A 23387-nucleotide genomic window follows, 5' to 3' on the forward strand; every position below is an offset into this window, starting at 1 on the left:
TGGGGGCCAGCAAGTGTACCCCAAAGCCTTATCTACCAGGCTTTGGTATAAAACTTCCCCCCAAGATCTTAAAAACCTAGATCTTGGGAATAAAACTTCCGCTGCCACCACCCAAATGTTGATAAAGAAATCAGGGGAAAGATCATTTGGGAAATCTTACCCCTAAAATAAAAATCAAGGCACACAATTAACCACTGCCAGGTTAATAAAAAGAAAAGAAAGAACCTTTATTATGACAACAATATTCCTGTTGCAACCATAATGACTAGATAGGGAGGTAACAAAATATACTCATGGAGAAACTCCATGGGCCTAGAACTTAGTTACAAAGAAAAGCCAAAACATCTTTTAAACAGTGCCAGATCTCAGATCCCATACCCAATCCTTAAAACAATAAAACCTAACGGAACTGCCTAAACTTTACCCTACTTACAGAAAATGAAGAATGGTGTCTTGGAGAGAGAGAGAGACATGCTTGTCCCTCTCTGTAGCTGCAGAGCGCTCACTGAGAGACAAAAGGGAGAAAAGGAAAAAAACCCAAATTCCTTTGTCCCAGTTTGAAAAATCCCACCTACATTCTTATTGGTCACTCCACCTGGCTAGGTGTAGTTAACCCCTTAATCCCCAGGCTGCTGGCTAACCCTCATAATCATGACAACATTAAATGTTGAAACCATCTAGTCCTGGTGGTGGTTAGAAGGGGGCTTTAAATGAGCTGATTTTTATTTTTAAGTGTGCATTTTCCATTGCTACTAAAGCATAACAGAAAAATTTGACATCTAGTTAGGACAAATTCTGCTCTGACATGTAGAAGTGCAGCTCCACTGAAATGATGTAGCTGGCATTGAAACCAATGAGGTTTGCAAGTGACTGTGTAAATGAAAGCAACATTTGTCTCTTGTTGTCTTAAGAGATGCACCAAATTTTGTCAATTTAATTTGAGGTGGGGTTTACACATAATAAAGTACTTTAAGAAGGACTCAATTCACTGAGAGACTTTTTTGAAGCAACGGTTCTTGTTTCTGTTGTCTGAAGCTGCCACGCTAAAAATGTTTTTAATGTTTCCAGATAGTGTGCAGGAGAAAGATCTAGATGCCGTGGAAGCACAAATAGGTTGCAAACTCCCTGATGATTATCGATGTTCATTTCGTATTCATAATGGACAGAAGCTAGTTGTTCCTGGGTAAGGAGTTAAACATTCTATCAATTATGTTTGTTTGTTTATTTCTCTTCATTGTGGACATTTCAGGTAAACTGAGACATGAGTGAGGTTTGGAATGCCTGCTAAGCAGGCTATGCACAATATTATATACAGTATAGAAGTTTGGTTCTTTTAAAAGTTTTCCCCAAACACTATAATAGCTGTGTTCTATCATCAGCAGTGCTTTAGCAGTGAGACCTGGGCATCTAAGTGCCTTGCCAATAGATCTAGGATCCTAAATGCCCAAGTCACTTTTGAAAATGGGACTGACACTTTTTGAAAATTATACATTCCATAATTTGCAAAATTTTAGCTCTGGATATTTATGGCCCTCATTTACAGCCATATGTACAGAGTTATTCTGAATTCTCTGTTGTTCTGAGAGCCAAATTAGGCTGTTTTGCATCAGAATTTGCAAAATACCTAGTTCAGATAAAATAGTCTGGGAACTAATTTCTGGACCTGACAATACAAGAATAGCTTTAAGTGAGAGAGGTAGAATTACCTGAAAAGTAGAAGGATAGAATGAAACTCTTAAACCCTACAAAATAAAAATATTTTTTAAATTTTCCATATAAAAATATGTAGTCTTTCTGAAATGTAAAATTTGACAACTATTCATGCCTTAAACAAGTAACTAAATATGGTTGCATATTTGTCCAGCAATGGGACCAGTGCATTTTAAAATCTGTCCAGTTTAGCACACTGGACTGTATTTGAGGAAAATGACAGGAGTGTTAGAACTACTATTGCCATGAATGGTAAAATGTGGGGAATCTAAGAGCATATTTGAGTTGGCTTTTGCATGTTTGTGGCCTTGCCATATTCTGGCTTCTCACTAGGTGGCAGCTTGAGCCTTTTTTGATGTCTTCACATCCTCATCCTAACACCAGGCATTTAAAAAGTAACCGACGAATTCCTCCTATTCATGAGGATGACTGTTCACATATAAGCAGGTATCCTAGAAGAGATTTTTCAAAAGGGAATTAGGCAGTGGGAGTGACTTGAGATGTTCACAGAAAGGCCATGTTGCCCTTGGAAAAAGTAATTTAACAAAAGCAAAGTGCCACGCCCTGATGTAATAGTATTGGTCAGGAAATGGTAAAAACTTCTGGAAATGCTATTCCGTGTGAACCGTAAGACCTATTATCCTGGCTTAATATTACTGAAGTATCCAGACGACACATTTTCAGTGGAAATCTTGAAAGACCTAAAACAGTTTATTTAAGCATCTGATCTATGTTGCTTTTGACACTTCAGAAATTTCGAAAGCTGTTTACCTGTCACATCTGTAATACTTGCTTTGAACTGGGCATGGTGTGATTTCTTCCTTCTCTCCCCCTGCTCTTTGCTTCCAGTTACATTGCATTACAATTAAAGCACTTTCCAATGTCTTCCCGCAAACATGTTTTCACCACCCTATCTGCATTGAAAGATGTACACCTATTGCTAACCATGAGAGGCCTGAAAGTGCACTGGTTCTCTGGCTGGACAATATGCAATCATGTTTATTCACTTGTTTATGATATGGAGAATTGTCATTTGTGCATTGATCTTCCAGTAGCTCTATCAAATTGTGCCAGAAAAAACTATCAGAAGGCAACATATCAAAGTTTGATTATTATTTTAGGTGTCTGCTTTGTTTGTATTTAGCGTGCGTTAATAACCTATAGCAGATTGGCCGGTTAATGCAAACTAATTTTCACAGGTTTTACTGATGGAAAAAGAGAAGCATGCTTCATGTGGGTTTTCTTTTTCCTTCCAAATGTAACTGAATAACTTTCAAGGCTAAGTAAACCCTAAATGCAGATCCATAAATAGGCATCTCTTAAAATAATTGCTGGTGTTTTTCAGTAACTATTCTTAAGGGATGAGCAGAGTTGTTAAATTTTATTAGTTTCCTAACTTCTGTCTCAACACATTTTGTGGATGAATCTAGGTGACACCATGTCTGTTAAGTAGTTACGTTACTGAAGTTGATGCTTATTAGCTTATAGAAATGAAGTATTCATGAATGTTCCTTTTTAGTACTGAAAGGAGTTGATGCAAAACTTGAAGTGCAGAATATAGTTCCAATTTCTACCTTGCGAAGCTGCTCCATTATGTTATTTTAGTCATGAGCAAATGGTTCAAGGCTGCTTTAACTTCTTGGGCAATTGGCAATCACCAGAATGTCCCAGAACTCCCTTCTTATTGTGCTAAATGTGGAAAAAGAGCAAGACAATATTAAAACCACATCATTTTTTTTCTTACAGAAAAGTCTGTAAGGCTGGTATTACGAATTGAAGACTTGATTCTGTAGCAGATATATTTGTGTGTCTCTGGGTATAAGTATGCCTAGCAATGGCAGAAGTAGACCTTAGAATAAGATGCAGGACAATGTAGCACTTTAAAGACTAACAAGATGGTTTATTAGATGATGAGCTTTCGTGGGCCAGACCCACTTCCTCAGATCAAATAGTGGAAGAAAGTAGTCACAACCATATATACCAAAGGATACAATTTAAAAAAATGAACAAATATGAAAAGGACAAATCACATTGCAGAACAGAAGGAGGATGCGGGGGGGTGGGAAGGGGGAGGAAGGAAGGTAAGTGTCTGTGAATTGCTGATATTAAAGGTAGGGAGAGTGGGATGTTTGTGAGTTAATGGTATTACAGGTGATAATTGGGGAAACTGTCTTGATAATGGGTGAGAAAGTTCAAAGACTTGTTAAGTCCTTGTCGGTAAGTGTCGAATTTTAACATGAATGACAGTTCAGAGGATTCCCTTTCAAGTGCAGATGTAAAAGGTCTTTGTAGCAGAATGCAGGTGGCTAAGTCATTTAGAGAGTGTCCTTTCTGGTTAAAGTGGCAAGAAACTGTTTTCTCTTTGTGATCTTGTCTAATATCTGTTTTGTGGGCATTAATCCTTTGGCGAAGTGTCTGAGATGTTTGTCCAATGTACATAGCAGACGGACACTTTCGGCACATGATAGCGTAGATTATATTTCTGGATGCGCAGGAATATGTGTTCTTGATCTTATAACTCACTTGGTTAGGTCCAATAATGGTATCAGCAGAATGAATATGTGGACAAAGCTGGCAACGGGGTTTGTTGCAAGGGAAGGTACCAGGGTTGGTATTAGTGTGGTATGTCCTGTGGTGGTTGGTAAGAATCATCTTGAGGTTAGGTGGTTGTCTATAGGAGACTATGGGTCTGTCTCCCAGAGCCTCTTTGAGTATGGTATCCTGTTCCAATATAGGCTGTAGTTTCTTGATAATGTGTTGGACAGGTTTAAGTTGGGGGTTGTAGGTGATGACAAGTGGTGTTCTATTGTTGGTTTTCTTGGGTCTGTCTTGAAGTAGATGGTTTCTAGGTATTCGTCTGGCTCTTTCAATTTGCTTTTTTGTTTCTCTGGGTGGGTAGTTGAGATTTATAAATGCTTGGTAGAGATCCTGAAGCTTCTGGTCTCTGTCAGTGGGGTTAGAGCAGATGCGGTTGTATCGAAGGGCTTGGCTATAGACGATGGATCGTGTGGTGTGTTCTGGATGGGAGCTGGATGCATGTAGGTAACTGTATGAGTCAGTGGGTTTTCTGTAGAGAGTGGTGTCTAATTTTCCATTGTTGATTTGTACGGTGGTGTCCAGGAAGTGGATCTCTCGTGTAGAATGGTCCAGGCTGAGGTTGATGGTGGGGTGTAGGTTGTTGAAATCTCTGTGGAATATCTCCAGTGTTTCTTGGCCATGTGTCCAGATCATAAAGATGTCATCGATGTACCGTAGGTAGAGGAGGGGTGAAAGGGGACGGGAGTTGAGGAAACGTTGTTCTAGGTCAGCCATAAAGATGTTAGCATACTGTGGGGCCATGCGTGTACCCATGGCTGTGCCGCTGATCTGGAGGTATAAGTTGTTCTCAAACCGGAAATAATTGTGGGTGAGAACAAAGTTACATAGGTCTGCTATCAGGTTGGCAGTAGTGTCCTCTGGGATAGTGTTTCTAATTGCTTGTAATCCGTCTTCATGTGGGATGTTGGTATATAGAGCTTCTACATCCATGGTGGCAAGGATGGTATTATTGGGGAGGTTATCGATGTTTTGTAATTTCCTTAGGAAGTCAGTAGTGTCTCGGAGATAGCTGGGGGTATTGGTTACGAAGGGTTTGAGAAGAGTGTCTACATAGCTGGATAGACCAGTAGTGAGCGTGCCAATACCAGAGATGATGGGACGTCCGGGGTGCCCAGGTTTATGGATCTTGGGAAGTAGATAGAACAATCCTGGTCGGGGGTCAGAAGGTGATTCTGTGAGGATTTGTTCCCGAGTAGCTGTTCTCTGATCACAAAGAGAAAACAGTTTCTTGCCACTTTAACCAGAAAGGACACTCTCTAAATGACTTAGCCACCTGCATTCTGCTACAAAGACCTTTTACATCTGCACTTGAAAGGGAATCCTCTGAACTGTCATTCATGTTAAAATTCGACACTTACCGACAAGGACTTAACAAGTCTTTGAACTTTCTCACCCATTATCAAGACAGTTTCCCCAATTATCACCTGTAATACCATTAACTCACAAACATCCCACTCTCCCTACCTTTAATATCAGCAATTCACAGACACTTACCTTCCTTCCTCCCCCTTCCCACCCCCCCGCATCCTCCTTCTGTTCTGCAATGTGATTTGTCCTTTTCATATTTGTTCATTTTTTTAAATTGTATCCTTTGGTATATATGGTTGTGACTACTTTCTTCCACTATTTGATCTGAGGAAGTGGGTCTGGCCCACGAAAGCTCATCATCTAATAAACCATCTTGTTAGTCTTTAAAGTGCTACATTGTCCTGCATTTTGCTTCAACTACCCCAGACTAACACGGCTACATTTCTATCACCTTAGAATAAGTTATTCATTGCGGTAAAGGTAGATGCTATCTTTGTATTATTACTCAAGTGCTCATTGTTTCTATTTTTTGTTGTCCTTTCTAAGGTTGATGGGCAGTATGGCTTTGTCCAATCACTATCGTTCAGAGGATTTATTGGATATTGACACAGCAGCTGGGGGATTTCAACAGCGTCTTGGTTTGAAACAATGCCTTCCTCTAACCTTTTGCATTCACACTGGCCTGAGTCAGTACATGGCTCTGGAAAGCGTGGAGGGTCGTAATAAATATGAGATCTTCTACCAATGTCCAGTAAGGAAGAAATGTTTATAGATGTATTTTTTAGATAAAACTGGCACTTATCTGTTTCCTGTCATAAGACATGCAACAGATATAATACTCATTAAACTGTTACATTATGAATGTTCTGTATATGAGAGCATTTAACTGGTAAATAAATGATGATGCCTTTGAGGAGCTGTCCTCAGGTGTACTAGGGATGTGAATGAGTAGTCGACTACCTGATAAACAGGAGCTTACTGGGTAGCACTATCAACTACTTTACCCTCCCCCCTCCAACCCGTTGCTACTCTGCACTCTTAAAGGGACAGAGGAGCTGGCATGCAAAGACACTGGCTCAATCTCTGGACCCCCACCAGATCTCAGGACAACCCTCCCCTGCGCTGCCACTCTGCATTCTGAAAGGGACAGAGAAGCGGCAGCTGATCCCTCAGATCTCTCAGCACAAGTATCTCTCTCCTCCCCCACACACCCCTGGCAGCCATTCTACATTTTTAAAGGGACAGAGCAGTGGCAGCTCTTCCTGTGGATTTCTCTCAGCACAAGTCTGTCTTCCCCCCCCCCCCCCCCCTTCCCCTGTTGCCATTCTGCACTCTTAAAGTGAGAGACCTGCAGAACCGGCTGCCGCTTTTCTGTGCCTTTCAGAATGCAGAGTGGCAGCGCGGGGGAGGGTTGTCCTGAGATTCTGGGGAGGAACAGAGACTGAGCCAGCACCTTTGTGCACCACTCCTCTCTGTCCCTTTAAAAGTGCAGAGTGGCAACAGGTATGTGTGTGGGGGGAGGAAGGGTGTATCTTGTGCTGAGACCCGAAAGTCAGCCTTTCTCTAATGACGAGTCGATTAGTTAATGGAAATTCCATTGACTACTCAACTCGCAAATTAATCGCTACTTAACATCTCTAAGGTGTACAGCAAATTGCCCAAGAAGAATATTTAACACAACAGTGATGTGACTTTAGTGTGTGATGCGGTTAGTGATTATAGCAAATTCTTTGCAGATTAAGTCATAAATGGTAAAACTGTAATCTTCTTAATTTGGTAGAATTGTGCAAGGCATGAATTTGTCCCAGTCTGCTTGAACAAATTTTCACTTGTTTTCACAACTTTTTCACTGTTAAACTTTCTTATGCATAGTGGGGGATTTTGTATTCAGTATCAAGTTACAGGTTTACTTCCTAGAAACAAAGACAAACAAAATCGAAAAACTGATATGGTACTCTTCTTGGGAAATATATAATGCTTACTCTACAATGAAAAAAAAACCAAAATATCAGTCTGACATAACTCCATAGTGTATACATCAGTTATTTTGAAATATATTATTTTAAAATAACTCCCAAAACAAAAATTTTTAAATAACGAACTAGGTAGTATGAATGCTCACCTTGTTTCGAAATGAGGGGAGTTATTTCAAAATAACTACTTAGTATAGACATGCTCTGATACTTTTGAGAGATCAATTTAATCTTTTTTTAAAGATTTATAAAAATTGCTTTTGATACTACAGCGATGGCGCCACCTTAATATCAGAGTCTGGTTATTCTCACTTGTACTGGTGTAATTCCATTGATTTCAGTGGAGTTTATGCCTGAGTCTCACTAGTGAAAGGAGAGACTCAAGCTCTTGGTTTCTGAACAGCTTTGTCTCTTTCAGGGATTAAAGTGGGATTATAGTTTTAAAAAGAGTTTGTCAAGATATCTCTTCAATAAGTGGTTCTGCTATCTGTTATATTTCATTGATAAAAATATTTTCTTGTTCTGATTAGAATTGCTTGTCCATTGTCACCAACACTATTCTTAGCATAAATCCCCAATTGGAATTTAGTAATCTATAGAAAATTCAGACACAAATTTCCTGAACTTCCCTATACCAAAGTTGAGTTTATAGCATTGCCAATTATAAATTAGGTTTTAAAATGTCTTTTCAGAACTTCCTAATTGGTCAGATTGTGTATTATTTACTAAACTATGCATTTGAAAAACATACGTCAAGGTTGTCTGGAACCCTTAAAAGTAAGGTCACTCACATTCAAGATTAAACTATTAAATATCTCTATACTAAAATTATTGCAGCACGTATTACTTGACATCACAGCATGCCTGCAATGACAGGCAACAATAGATACACCTTGGCTATAGTCTGAGTCTTAATTTCAATTAAAAAATTAAAACCCCTTTTCAAGTGGTTATTGAAACGGCTGATATAATTCTAGATGTCCATGCAATTCTCTGCGTATTTGCGAAGAAAGATTCAGGGAGTTTGGAACTCTCAAGTAAACTTTATTCTAGAACTTTAGCTGTTCAGATTTTCCTAGCTATTTTCCTTATGTGTAGCAGTTGGAGTTCAATGGGGACATTGAAAAAATCCTATGCACTTTTTTTGTTCTTCTAAATGTCTATTTTGCCTTGATTATATTATGAAAAATTGAAGGCCTTTAAATGTTAATGTTTTTGTTCATTTGGAGACAGTACGGCTTCATCAGGAAGGGGAATGTAAAGATAGGTGTTCTGAAATGAGGTTGAATAAGTTTGCAGATTATTCTTCTAAAGTTGATTCATTTTTTAAAATGATACATAAAGCCTAATTTTCAAATGTGATCATCTTAGTGGAGTGTCCCAATTGTGTGCTTGAATGTTCAATTTGGCACTTCAATATTTAAAGGCACAAATGTCTATTTGAACATCAGTTGGTGGGATTTGGATGCTCTATTGAAGAAGCTAGGTTTGGGCCTAGATAATATTAGGAAAATATTCAGGTGTAGAGGATGGCAAGAAAAAAATCAATCTTCTTTTCAACATACATAATTTTGTTTCCTTTTTCTAGGATCAGATGGCCCGTAATCCATCTGCTATTGATATGTTCATTACAGGTAAGAGCATGCTGTATTGGGGGGAAAATATTCTTTCTAAAAATACCTTATTTAGAGATGTCAGCATGTCGAGCCACTTCAGTCTGTCTTGATTTGCATATGTTCATGAAAAATTGTACATATGATTAGCATATTTGAACACTGTTTGACCTGCACAAAGTAAGCACTAATCTTGTACATGTATTCTTACTGCTCAGGCCTTTAGCCTCTATTGGAACTTGAACAATTAACTGAAATAAAAATTTATAAAACCATTTTATTTCCCTATTAATGCCTGTCATATTCTACCTCTGTTTTTTGAGTTATTCAACCCACTGGTCAGTCTGACAAAACACGCGGCACTTTTTAGGATACCCATCAGAGGAGCTGTCAGATATGTGATTTAAAAACAGCCTGAATGTAGCCTTGGAGAAGAAATTTTTAGTAACCTTTGCAACCATGTCAGAAGTTCGTATATATTGTGCCCTCAATTAAACTAAACATAATCATACCTGAAAAAGAAAACATTCCTGGATTCTTCTGGCACTCTCTAACTGTATCATTCAAAGCCTAAAGGAGGGGAGAGGACGATTTCAGAGTCATGGCTATATAATAGGGCTGGGGACTATTGTAAGAAGTTTCTCATACTTTTTATACCTCTTCTACTGAAGGAAGACTCCAGTTAATTGAAATGATTTCCTATTGATTGAAAAAGGTGCCTTAATGGACGTATAAATTATTTATATCCATGGTAATATGAATTACAGGTTGTTTTGGGTACAGCACCAATGATGCCATGCCATATGCTTTTTTTAATGGGGAAAAAGGAGAAGTGTGAGAAACTCATTAAAACTTCCTAAACTTTGGACTTGCAATGGCTGTGTATCGGAAAACACATCACTCATTCTACTCCAGAGGTAGCTGTATTTGCACTGCTGGGTGATGAAATCACTATCTTCTTCCTCACAAAAGTGTTGAGGTTTAATGTTTTGTGCTTCGAAATCTTCAGGTGAAAGATGTTGTAGAAGTTCAGAACATTGATCAATTATTTGCATCTTGTACTTGTGAGGAGGAGGAACTGTTTTGAAAATAGTGACTACAGTGATGTTGTTAATTACCACTTTTGGTTGGCTTGGTTATAGAACTAATGACTTCCAATTGTTGTAGACCAGTGTTCTGTCATAGCACATTCCATATAGATGAGAAGATTAAACAAAGTAGTTCCCATTTCTGTATAAAAATACATGTTTAAATTGAAGAATGACTCAATACAGCAATTGAGCACCCTAAAGTTCATCATTTCAAGGCCAAGACACATGTTGAAGATAATCGGGTGGGTGACAGAAGACGGAAAAAGGATAAGAGAAATTATTGGAGCAGCCCCAAGGATGTCAGGACAGTATGAATAATTTACTTTTTAGGGCAAAATTAGGAACAAGAGATGAGTAAATTACTCCTCTTTGTGCCAAAGCAACTCTGTATAGCTTGGGAGAAATAGAATATTTTAAGTTAATGATTTAATAATAAATGTATACATATGACTTACAAAATGTGATATGACTGCCTAAGGAGGAGTACTGAGGAAAAGGATCTGCAATTTGTAGTGGATCACAAGTTAAATGAGTCAGTGTAATACTGTTGCAAAAAAAGCAAACTTCTTTCTGGATGCGTTCACTGCAGGAGTGTTATGAACAAGAGACAAAGTAATTCTTTGTTTCTACTCTGCATTGATTAGGTCTTGACTGAAATAATGTGTCCAATTCTGGGTGCCACTTTTCAGGAAAGATGTGGACAAATTAGAAAAAGTCCAGAGGAGAATAACAATAATGATTAAAGGTCTAGAAAACATGAGCTATGAGGGAAGATGGAAAAAACTGGATTTGTCTTGTCTGGAAAAGATACGGGACGTAACACTTCTTTTAGGTACATACAAAGGTTCTTAGAAGGAGGAGAGAGAAGAATTGTTCTTAACCTGTGAGGCCAGGACAACAAGCAATGGGCTTAAACTGCAGCAAGGCATATTTAGGTTAGACATTAGGAAAAACTTTCTATCAGGATGGCGTACTGGAATACATGGCTTAGGAAGGTTGTGGAATCTCTATCATTGGAGCCTTTAAGAGCATGTTAGACAAGCACCTGTCAGGGATGATGGAGAGAATACTTGATCCTGCCATGAGTGAAGGGGACTGGACTAGATGACCTCAATTTTTCTTGCAGTGCTGTGATTCTATTTGATATTTCACATCAGTAATATAAACCAAAATTTAAAGAGTTATTATTTTCCATTACTAAGACACTTAATATGTTGATTGAATTAATGGAATTACACATCACTTATTTTCAAGGGGGCCGAGGGAAATGGGGACGGGTACAGTTCTATGCTCCCAGAAGGCGTGGGGATGGGGACAGCCAACCTTCAATTCTGCCTACAGTACACCATGGCTACGTCTACATTGGCCCCTTTTCCGGAAGGGGCATGTTAATTTCACGAGTCGTAATAGGGAAATCCGCGGGGGATTTAAATATCCCCCGCGGCATTTAAATAAAAATGTCCGCCGCTTTTTTCCGGCTTTTAGAAAAGCCGGAAAAGAGCGTCTACACTGGCCCCGATCCTCCGGAAAAAGCACCCTTTTCCGGAGGATCTTATTCCTACTTCAAAGTTAAGGGCACTTTTTCCGGAGGATCGGGGCCAGTGTAGACGCTCTTTTCCGGCTTTTCTAAAAGCCGGAAAAAAGCGGCGGACATTTTTATTTAAATGCCGCGGGGGATATTTAAATCCCCCGCAGATTTCCCTATTACGACTCGTGAAATTAACATGCTCCTTCCGGAAAAGGGGCCAATGTAGACGTAGCCCATGTGACTTGTCCCTAGACAGCTGTTGGAGTTGCCTGGAGCATGCCTTGCAACACTCCAGCAGCAATTTAAAGGACCTGGGGTTCAGGCTGCCATCAGTTCTGCAGTAACAGTGGTGTTGGTTGGGATCACAGGGGCCCAGGGCAGCTACCTACTTTGCCTCCCCTGTAGACAGACCAGAAAATGTCTCTTCTTTGAGGACTTGGTTCATTAAAACGAGTCTGTCAGGTTTGAATCCGTCCAATTACTAAATTTTCTACTAATCCCAATAAATCCAGTTGCTCACAAAGTGGCGACTGCAGGTTTTTTAAAATCTCAGTTTCTCTATTGACTGACTTACAAACCCAGAACTCTGAGCTTGTGGTGGTAAGAGGTATGCATGTTGCACATTCTTCCAGTTTTGTTACTGTGAGTACACAAACTTTTAACATTTGGTAGACTTCTTATAAATGTTAATACCTTACCTGTATATACTTAGATACCTGTAAACCAAAACCAAGCTTGTAGGTCCAGTAATTTACCTACCAGCCTTAGCAACTAGAATGTTGGATTAACTGTGGAGTATAGAGCCTAGGAAATAGATGTAGTGATTACATTACTTGTAAAACCAACCTTGCCACATCAGTTAATAGCAGCACCAGGAAAGGTCTAAAAGGCAGTTATTGAAGTATAACCATATCCAGAATTGTGCTAGTGCTTCACAATATAAATAGAAAGCCATGGTTCCTGGCCTGAAAATTATAGTCTTATTTTAGCAGTGACAAAGTGAATGGAGGATAACAAGCAAACCATTTAAGCCACAATCCAGTTCCCAGTAAAAGCAATCTTCATTGTTTTGAATAGAGCAGTGAGGAATGAGTGGTTGAACTGCAGTGGTCTTGGAATTGTTGATATCCAGGCTTACTGCTTTTATATTACCTATGTTTAAAAATGAAATTATACTGTACTGATGAAATAAAAACGTTCTCTCTTTTGCATCTAGGAACTTCTTATTTGGAATGGTTCACATCTTATGTAAACAATGTCGTAACAGGTGGCTATCCCATCATCAGGGACCAGATTTTCAGGTATTGTCACTTTACTCTGTGCAGCATAATGAAAGGCAGAGTACTAAGTATGTGCTAAGTGCAGTGCAATACTAAGTGCAGCATAATTACAATTCAGAGAAAATCACCCCTAAACAGCTGGGTGTGGATTGGTTGGCATGAAGGTTAACAGATGCGGATGGAGAGAAGACGTATATAATATATACAACAGCTGTAGCTGCAGGATCAAGAGGCTTAATTTAATCCTGCTTTGTTACTGGAAATATTAGAACTAGTATTCTAGTAATATGACATTGAAGAGATAGTGATTAATGCCAGCTCCAACCCATCTGACTACTTAGAACTTGAGGTGCAAAATGGGAGGGCTAATAAGGAAGATACAACTGTAGATCATTTAGGAATTTACTGAAGAGCAGCTTTCTGTGGCTCAGAAGCTTCTCTTATATTAGCAGAAGTTGGTCTAATAAATATTACCTTATCCACTTTGTATCTAATATCCTGAGAACAAAACTGGTAAACAAATGACATTTGAAATTTTAAATAAGGGATTCTTGCAGTGATCTCGTCTATTTGCCATTACTTTGAATGTTGTATTGAATACATGAATTGTGATACTCCACTTCAATTACCCAAGCTTTCAAGATAGATTTACTTTGAAGCTCAAAGTACACTTCTCTAGTATGTTCTTTTGGTTGTGTATAACAGTATTTCTCAACCAAGAGTACACGTAAAGGGGGTACATCAACTCATTTAAATATTAGACTCATTTTACAACAGGCTACATAAAAAAACACCAGCAAAGTAAATACAAGCTAAAATTTCCTGCAGATAATGACTTTTTTATGCTGCACTATATCAGGTCCCCAAAGTATGGGGCATGGGCCTGTCCGTGCCCCTTCCCTCCAGGTACTGTGGAGGAAGGTTTGGTGGATGTGGTGTCCTGAGTTCTGCTCCAGTCTTGCCCTGCAGCAGCATGCCCAGCTCTGTTTCTGACTCCATCCCAGCCCTATTCCCAGTCCAGGGCCAAGACTGGGGGATAAGGCTGGGAGCTGAACTTGACTGCAGGCTCAGCTGTTGTGCACTGTTTCCCCCGCTTCCAACCCCATGCCATGATGCAAGAACAGAGGGCAGGGGAGAAGATAATAAAGTTTAGGGACAGCTGCTCTGTATTATATACTGTGTACTGAAATGCAAGTACAGTATTTATATTCCAATTGATTTATTTTATAATTATACGATAAATGCCAAAGTAGGAGGGGTTTTTTTAGTCATTCTGTGACACTTTTTAAGTATTCTGGATTATTAAACCTGAAACTTAAAAAAAAAAAAAAAAAAAGTAGTTATTCTGTGCGATTATTAGCTATTCAAGACAAATTAGACTCCTGAAAGGAGTAAAGTAGTTTGGAAAGTTTGAGAGCCCCTGGTGTATAACAGTTCCTCTTAAGGTTAATGGGATGCTGTGAGAACCATATTTTGGGTCTCCAGGATAAATGTGTATACAACCTAATATGAAGAATTGCATGAAGACATTTCTGAAATCAACCAAAACAGCCTTGCTTGGATGCAGACCTGCTCTCCTGGTGTAAGGAAGCATTGCACTCATATTGTAGTGCAGTCATAAAAATGAAACTGACTAGTTTCATTTAGAGCTAATGTTATATAGAATAACTAATTTTTTAAAAATCTCAGGTTTAATAATCCAGAATACAATTAGCATAGTTTATGAATACTTAATCTTCAAAAATATCCTTTTAGCGTTTTTATTGAACGTGTGAAATTGAGTTTCTTCATGATGAAGAGTTGGAAATTTCTTTTGTTTCTATTGCACAGATACGTTCATGATAAGGAGTGTGTGGCCACAACAGGAGATATTACTGTTTCAGTCTCCACATCTTTTCTACCTGAACTTAGTTCTGTACACCCACCTCATTACTTCTTCACTTACAGAATCAGGTGAGTAGCAAATTGGCTCTCTTTTCTGGTAACAGAGAAGAGTTGTCTGGGGTTCAAGCTTCATGACTTGAGCAAATGCATGGTACTCAAAAGTATGATGAAATTTGTATATTTAGACTAAGAATGTTAAGTATCAGGTAATTGACTAATCAAATAGTCAATGTATTTTTAGTCGATAGGGCTGTTGCTACACTTCAAAGGCAAAAGCGCCAAAGCCTGGGATCAACTGGGGAATCTCCCGCTGACCCCAGGCTCCACGCTGCGCTGCAGCTTTAGAACACCACCGCGGCATTTCAAAGCAGCAGTGCCACACACAACCCAGAGTTAGCGGGGAGTCCCCAGCTGATCCTGGGCTGCACGTGGTGCTGCCACTTTGAAATGCCACGAGGAGCCTGATGCCAGGCTCCATGCATGTTTCAAAGCAGCAGTGCCACACTGAGCCTGAGGTCAGTTGGGGACTGACCCCAGGCTCGATGTGGCACTGCGGCTTTGAAGTACCCCTCATTTCTCCTCCCCTTGGTGCCTCCATCAGAAGCAGAAAGGGGAGGGGGAGCGGGGTGACTAGTCGACTATCAAATAAACATTTGCTTACCGGATAGTTGACGAGTCCTTCACATACCTAATTTAGATACCATGTATAAAAGGGGCTTGGCATATACTATGCAATGTACATATTTTAATATAGCTTTAAATAAAAGGCTACTTGACTATTTTGAAACTTGGAATGGGTTTTATTGTTCTAGTTGGGAAGTTTCTTTTCACTAACAATATATAGTTCATATCACTTGGCAAACACAAACAGTCACATGTCGTCATGATTTAGGGAGACATAGGTAATTAAGAGGTATACTTAAACTGGGATTAGACCTTTTGTGTTCCTCCTTTGGTCTGTTGACATCACTAGAACTTAACGCTTTCTCTAAGCAGTAGGGAACATAGGATAGTATTTTGACCATTTTATGGTCGTCTTAGACATTTAAGTAATTCATTTTTAAGTAAACAATTTTTGATTTGGCTTACAGAATTGAGATGTCCAAAGATGCTCTTCCTGAGAGAGCCTGTCAGTTGGATAGTCGGTACTGGAGAATAACAAATGCCAAAGGTGATGTAGAAGAAGTTCAGGGTCCTGGAGTTGTTGGTATGTATTCTGAGAGTTTGATTTTTCATTTGAACAGTTGGGGCATTCCAGTGATAAGAAAGTTTTGTAATTTCTGGCAAAGCCATTCTCTGTAATGATGCAAGATGGTGGCTATTCTCTGATCTTAGCAAACATGTTCTCTGTTCAACTTTCTCATATGGGGTGCAAATGAATTATTAAACATTAACTTCAATTTTAAATAATTTAATATAATTTTTGGGTAAATATTTTAAATTGTTGGGCATATCTGTATTTAATACGTAAGTAGTCAAACCATTTAAAGATTTTTTTTTTTTTTTTTAAATAGATGGTCAGCTCTTTGGGAAGGAACTGCCCTTTGATACACCAATTAGCATAGTAGGGCTCCTGAGGACTTTGATAATACAAATTAATACTAAGAGTCCTGAAGTCTCTTATGCCATCTGGCTTTTTAATCTAGGTATTAAGGTTAACATAAGTGCATGTCAGAAGATTTAAGTACTTGTTCTTGTGTTTAGAAATAATTAGTAGCAGTAGTTTTGATTTTTAAAAAATAAGACCAAACTCTCCCCCTCATCATGTGGTTTGGGCATTCTCCCTTTGGGTATGTCTACACTACCAGCCTAGTTCGAAATAGGGTGGTTAATGTAGTCAATCGAAGTTGCAAATGAAGCCCGGGATTTAAATATCCTGGGCTTCATTTGCATCTTGCCGGGCGCCGCCATTTTTAAATCCCCGGTAGTTCGGACTCCGTGCTCGCGAATACACGCGGCACTGAGTAGGTAGTTCAAATTAGGCTTTCTAATTCGAACTACTGTCACTCCTCGTTCCATGAGGAGTAACGGTTGTTCAAATTAGCCTAATTCGAACTACCTACTCCATGCCGCGTGTAGCCGCGGGCACGGAGTCCGAACTACCGGGGATTTAAAAATGGCGGCGCCCGGCAAGATGCAAATGAAGCCCAGGATATTTAAATCCCGGGCTTCATTTGCAACTTCGATTGACTACATTAACCACCCTAGTTCTAACTAGGGTAGTAGTGTAGACATACCCTTTGAGATTATTATACTGACTCCTGTAGAACAAGTTAAGCACTTCAGATTTGGTGAATAATGTTCTTCAGGAAAAAAAAACTGCTGTTCACTTGAGACTGAAAACGATGCACCTGTAATTAGTCACTAGAAAGTTAATTAAAATAGAATTTGTTAAAATAAGTTTATTTTTTTCTATTTGTATTAGTCCAGTTACAGAAAGCACTTAAACTTTTACTACCTGTGTGCTCCAGCAGAACGCTAACTGAATTTAACATCTGTAGAAATTCTCTATATTGCAATTCTCTATATTGCAAGGGGAAGTATGTACTATTGATTCTTTTAAAAAAAATAAAAATCAAAACTCTAAATAGCTTTTTTTTTTTTTCCTCTCCCCCCCGCCCCCCTTTCCCTCCCCTCCCCAGGAGAATTTCCAATAATCAGCCCAGGTAGAGTTTACGAATATACCAGCTGTACTACCTTCTCCACTACTTCAGGATACATGGAAGGATACTATACCTTTCATTGTCTCTACTATAAGGACAAGTTCTTTAATGTCATAATTCCCAGATTTCATATGGTGTGCCCAACATTCAAGGTGTCTACAGCACGCATGGTAAGCTGAGGTGCAGTTGGCATTACTATTTGAGCTAGGCTAACCTTTTTGCAGAAAACACATTCTCTAGAAATAGATCTTACTAGACTCAATAATGCTGATACTTTTTCCAGTTTATAACTTTATTTTATTTCTTCTTATAATGTAAACCATTTCATATTAGGGGAAAGGACAAAAACAAGAATTACTAAACCTGGAGATAAATGGTTTCATATGGAGAGTGAGAGAGAGTGAGACACACCTCAAAAAAAATCCTATCCCCTAATTTGAGTTCCGTTTACTTCTTTGAGGTGATCTTTGTAGCCAAGGGAATATAACAAAATAGAATTGACTCTAACAGTTATCACTTGGGGACTGCCTGCATTTAATCCTGAGTTACGCGGATCCGACTTATGTCGGATCCTCAGTTACGAAGGGGGCTTTTCTCGCCCCAGAGGACGCGAGCGGCGGGACGCCCAGATGCGCCGCAGTCCCGCCACCCGCGTCCTCCGGGGCGAGAAAAGCTGCTCTGCGTCTCCCTGGTCTGCTGGGTGGGGGGGGGGGGGTCCCCTAGCAGACCAGGGAGACGTGGAGCAAAGCCGTGGAGGATGCAGGAGGGACCGCGGCGCGTCTCGGCGATCCTGCCACCCGCGTCTCCCTGGTCTGCTGGGGGGGGACACGCAGCTAGTCCTCCTCCCCCCCCCCCCCCCCCCCCAAAGCAGACCAGGCTTTTCTCGCCAACGACACCTGGGGTAGAGCAGCTGGGGCGCTGGCGGGTTGGTCCGGCAGCACCGCTCCTCGGTGCTAATGGACCAATCCGGCAGCACCCCAGCTGCTCTGCCCCAGGCGTCCCCAAGTCAGCCGCTGCTGAAACTGACCAGCGGCTGACTTCAGGAAGCCCGAGGCAGAGTTGCTCTGCCACGGGCTTCCTGGAATCAGCCGCTGATCCGTTTCAGCAGCAGCTGACTTGGGGACACCTGGGGTAGAGTAGCTGGGGTGCTGCCGGGTTGGTCCCCGCAGCGTTGAGGTGCGGCGCTGCGGGGACCTACCCGGCAGGGCCCCAGCTGCTCTGTCCCAGGCGTCCAAATTCAGCCGCTATTGAAACTGATCAGTGGCTGATTCCAGGAAGCCCAGGGCAGAGAAACTCTGCTTCGGGCTTCCTGTAGTCAGCCGCTGGTCAGTTTCAGCAGCGGCTGAATCTGGACGCCAGTTCTGACTTGCATACAAATTCAAGTTAAGAACAAACCTACAGTCCCTATCTTGTACGTAACCCGGGGACTGCCTGTATTCATGTTGCCTCATGATTGGATTACTGCAGTACACTCCATGTAAGGTTTCACTTAAATCAGTCGAAAAATTTGTGTGAAATAGCGATTTATATTTTAAGCAGTGCTTGATTGTCAGTTGCATATGGAACTATAATATGCATTTTGAATCTAAAAGAGTTTAAATCTAAGATGTCTAATTTGTATCCATTAAACCCTAAATAGATTGGGATCTTCCTGCTTGACAAACCAGGTTTTTCCTTCCCACTCTGTTACAGTTTCAGTGGACAGAGGAGTTGAACTTCACTGACTGTCAAGCTGGTAGTAGGCTAATGATAGAGCATTTTCTGTGAGGGGTTTGTTAGTCTGAATATACCCTATTCATGTTTTATAACTTGTTTTTGTGAAAAATATTTTAAAAGGGATAATGTGAACAGGCTAAAGACTGGCTGACATCGTACTTTTGTATTAATAATTAACTTATTAATTACTCTTTGGGTTAGCTTTTATGGTTGTGCTGTTTTTACAGGCTTAGTTAACCCAGGTCAGTTAGTTCTAAGTTCACCATTTTCATGCTTTTTTGTGATTTGTTTGATAAACACAGCTGACTGATCTAGTGTTTTTTACATCAGCACAAGTGCGCACAGAGCCCCTACTTAAAGATTCTAAGTGCATAATAGTGTCAGTGTCCAAGTGAAGTGTGTTAGCACTTCGAGTAAGTTTTCATACAGCCTAACGTGTGGGGGGAGGGGAGGGGGGAGCCTTTGCCTCCAGAATTCTTCAGCAAACTTTTCCTAACTCCTGTCAACCACAGTACTTGATGATTCAGTGCAATTCCAGTAGTTGGTGAGCCAAATTCTGTTCTCTCTGGTCTATTTAGTTTATCAATAAAAGTTCTAACAGGTTAGAAATATAATTGCCATGTAGATTACGATTTTATAAAACTGATACATGAAAACAAGTCTGATTTAGCAGTAATTTACTATTTGCAGTAATTAGACTTTATCTGAGGCTGGCTTTTTAAATGTGATGTAAATGACATCTTGGTTTTAATTTGGTTACATTGTTAGAGCACTTAATCAGCGTGAGATTTAGGAGGTGTTTAAATACTTAAACATGGAGGTGTCTTGTTTGTAGGAAACTAATCATAATGAATATGCTATGGATGAAGATGAAGACTCAACAGATACTGATGAATATGAAGACAGACGTAGAGTCTTGGATATTCCTGCCCCTTCTGGACGCTGCCCACGTCATACCTGATTAATCTTCTAAAAAAAACTGTTGGTCACAGAACAAATTAAACTTTGTGGGGCTACTACATAAGACAGTTTCTGAATATTGTAATTGAATTGTTTCTTTTCCACTGCAGGACAACTAGCATGAATGTTGGTGCCAGTTCAAGTTTCATCTGATAGGACTACAGGGCTTGTGTTTTCTGGAAAGAGGGGAGGGAGGGAAAGGGCTTGTTCTGTTCACTTTTTTCCAAAGTGTAAAACAGTGACAGTATAGGGGTAATCATATCTTACATTTTTTTAACTATTTCCTATTTATGGTCATATTACAAACATGGTATGGGGATTTGTTTTTATACAAGCATTTAAAACTTAGCAACAGAGAGAACAGATTGCAAAATAGTGCATGATGGTCTTTCACACTGATTTCCAGTTGATAACTTCTGCTATGAATGAATGGAATTTGGAGTTAGGCCTGGGTAACGCCATTGTGTTAGCTCAGGTGCTCTGATACATTTTTATATTAACATACAAATACCAGAAAATTCTGATGACTGAGTGCATAAGTTTGAAATGAAACAAAACTTATTTTTCAGACAATCTGTCTTTCGGCTTAGTTTATAATAAATATCTGATGATCAGATATATGCCTTTTGGAATGTGTAGTATAATTCATAATGTGCTGTTAACTGATAAGCAATTTCTCAATTATTACATAGTATAAATTTGTAAATACTGTTTGTTTTTTCTTTATATGTTTGCTGTCTGACTTTGTGGTAAGTGACACAAATTTTGTGCAAGACTAAGTATTATCATATGTTTTCCTGAATCCTATGTGGATTTTTGTAATTATTCTTGATTCATAATTGAGGCTTAACAATACATAGATGTCTAAAAGCCTTATTTAAAGAAATATTTGTTCTATCATTTAATTTTGTTTCCATTGCCATTAAAATGAACATATTGCCTCCTTTATTCTAAATGTTACTTGGAACTATTTTTCTTGATACGAGTAGAGCAAGTTGCAGAAAAGTCACAACTAGTGCGATGTTGTAGTTGGTTGCCCTTCTTCAGAGATGAAAGTAAGTTGCAACTTTAGTGCTGCTCTGATAAGAAGCTGGCGGGTTGTGGTGCTCTGTTGAAGGCAGGGCAGCACACTTCCGTCTGGGCTCCCAGGATTCTCCTGCAGGCTGCTGTGATAAGCAGCAGGCAACCAGGTAGGTACCAGGGGCTAGCTGGGGGTACAACCCCACCGGTCCAGGATGGTGAAAGGGGGCTTGGACAGAGAGTGCTGTGTAGCGCGTGCAGAAGGTGCTGATTCTCTCTCCTCTTCCTCCCCTCTCCCCACTTCCTCCCTGCTTTAAGGACTTACTAAGACACTGCTTGGCCATTCCCTTTATATCTCTATCAAATCACTACAGGGAAATACACAGCTTGCCTGCTTTCTTCTTGCTCCTGACTGGTGAAGGGAGGAGCAGAGGAGTAAGTGACCCATGCTGTATGCTTTCCTCTCATGTCCTGAGTGATGGGAAGGGGAAATCAAGCAACATGTTGGTATGAATCGGGGGGAGGAGGGGTTTCAGGCCTGCCTAAATGGTGCCATTGCCCTCCCTCCTCTTCCACCCGTACCCTGACTCCTGAGCCCCACCTCAGTAGGGATGTAAAATCCCATTTAACAAGTTAAATGCAATACATTTAACCAATTTAAAAGGGAGGTTGACAGGGGTCAGGGTAGAGCTGGGTCGGGCTAGAATGACCTTTGCTACAGAGAGAGGCTGCTCCAGCCCATCAGCTCCTGACCCCCTCTGCAGGGGCTGCTGCCATAGCTCCCAGCCAGCCCAGGCAGGGAACTGACAGTCCTGTGCAGGGGGCCCGATGGGGACTGGATGGAGCAGCCCACCACCCTCTGCTGGGCTTTGGGCGGGGGACTGCTCCTGGGTACCAATTATCCACTAAGCATCACCTGTTAAGATTTTAACAGGTTACCTATTAATAGTACACACACACACATGCACACACACATCCCCAAACTCCTGCCCTGAGCCCTTCATACTCTACCCCATGCTTTCTTGCAGGTACTGTCATTGGAATCCCATGTCCTGAAGCCCACCAAGGGGTATCTGTAAGAAATTTCAGTTACTTTTTACTCCTGTCCTTCACACCTACATAGCAAATTTCTTCCAGTTTGGAGAGAAACCACTATGTGGCACTGGTGGACCCAACAGAAACCTCATTTGCTGGATAGCTCATTCAGTAAAGATTGGCTGCAACCACTACTGATTATGGCTGCTATTTCCTTTACATGATTTCAGTGTGGTACGTTCACTCTTTTTGTTTTTGGTCTTCATGTCAGTTGGTTATTCCCAAGAGAGAATGAAGAACCAGGAAATGTTACTGAAAAAATGCCTATAGAAGTGGATGAAAGATGTAACTCCTTACATCTGCAGAGCTTGGCCCTTGATTGATTTTGATGAACTGTACTAACAATTGGAATACTTGAAACTGCTCATTTGTTTTTATTATAACCTCTTAAATATTGAATGAAAGGAAAATATTGTGTAATAGGAGAGAGCCTTGATACTTCTTTCAATTAAATACAAGAATTTTTTTAAAGAATTAGTGAACAAATGATTAGAGACTAGTAAATTCCAGCATAACCGCAAATCTGTAGTGTTAAAATGAAAAGATTTAATATTCATTAAGGGCAGAACTTACCACTGCTATTGATGATTTGGGGGGTGGGTCTGTCATGGAGGATTGGGAAGACATGGATTCTATGACTTTCTATGATTTCTGCAGTGGCCAGAGTGGCTGATCCTGGGAACAGCTACTAGCATTGGCTGCTACTGGAACAACTTTGCAGCCAGCCATTTGGGTTTCACCTCAGCTAGCTGCACTGATTGTTGCTTGAGCAACCCCAGACAGTTGGCCTCCCAGGAGCATCTGAATAGTGGCTGATGCAGCTGGCTCGGGATGGTGGGAGCAGCCACTGCTTGGCAGTTTCCTACGCAGTGGGAGCAGCTATTGCTGCTTTGGGGGCAGAGGTGGCCCTTGGGCACCCCTACAGTTAGCAGCCCCCTCTAAGAGTAT

The 23387-nt window shown here is 40.3% G+C and overlaps 1 protein-coding gene across 1 annotated transcript in view; it reads left to right on the forward strand.

Moving 5' to 3' along the window:
* The window catches only part of FBXO3 (F-box protein 3), a 36500-nt gene extending 15228 nt beyond the window's left edge, over window positions 1-21272 (forward strand). The window contains exons 4-11 of the mRNA XM_075927668.2: window positions 1069-1183; window positions 6163-6367; window positions 9178-9223; window positions 13038-13122; window positions 14932-15054; window positions 16077-16192; window positions 17628-17818; window positions 20200-21272. Coding sequence (XP_075783783.1) covers window positions 1069-1183; window positions 6163-6367; window positions 9178-9223; window positions 13038-13122; window positions 14932-15054; window positions 16077-16192; window positions 17628-17818; window positions 20200-20325 — 1007 coding nt within the window. The 3' untranslated portion in view covers window positions 20326-21272. The remainder of the gene's footprint in view (window positions 1-1068; window positions 1184-6162; window positions 6368-9177; window positions 9224-13037; window positions 13123-14931; window positions 15055-16076; window positions 16193-17627; window positions 17819-20199) is intronic.
* Window positions 21273-23387: the final 2115 nt, after the last annotated feature.

This window comes from Pelodiscus sinensis, chromosome 5, assembly GCF_052426305.1.
Source record: "Pelodiscus sinensis isolate ZL-2025 chromosome 5, ASM5242630v1, whole genome shotgun sequence".
NCBI classification, from domain to species: Eukaryota; Metazoa; Chordata; order Testudines; family Trionychidae; genus Pelodiscus; species Pelodiscus sinensis.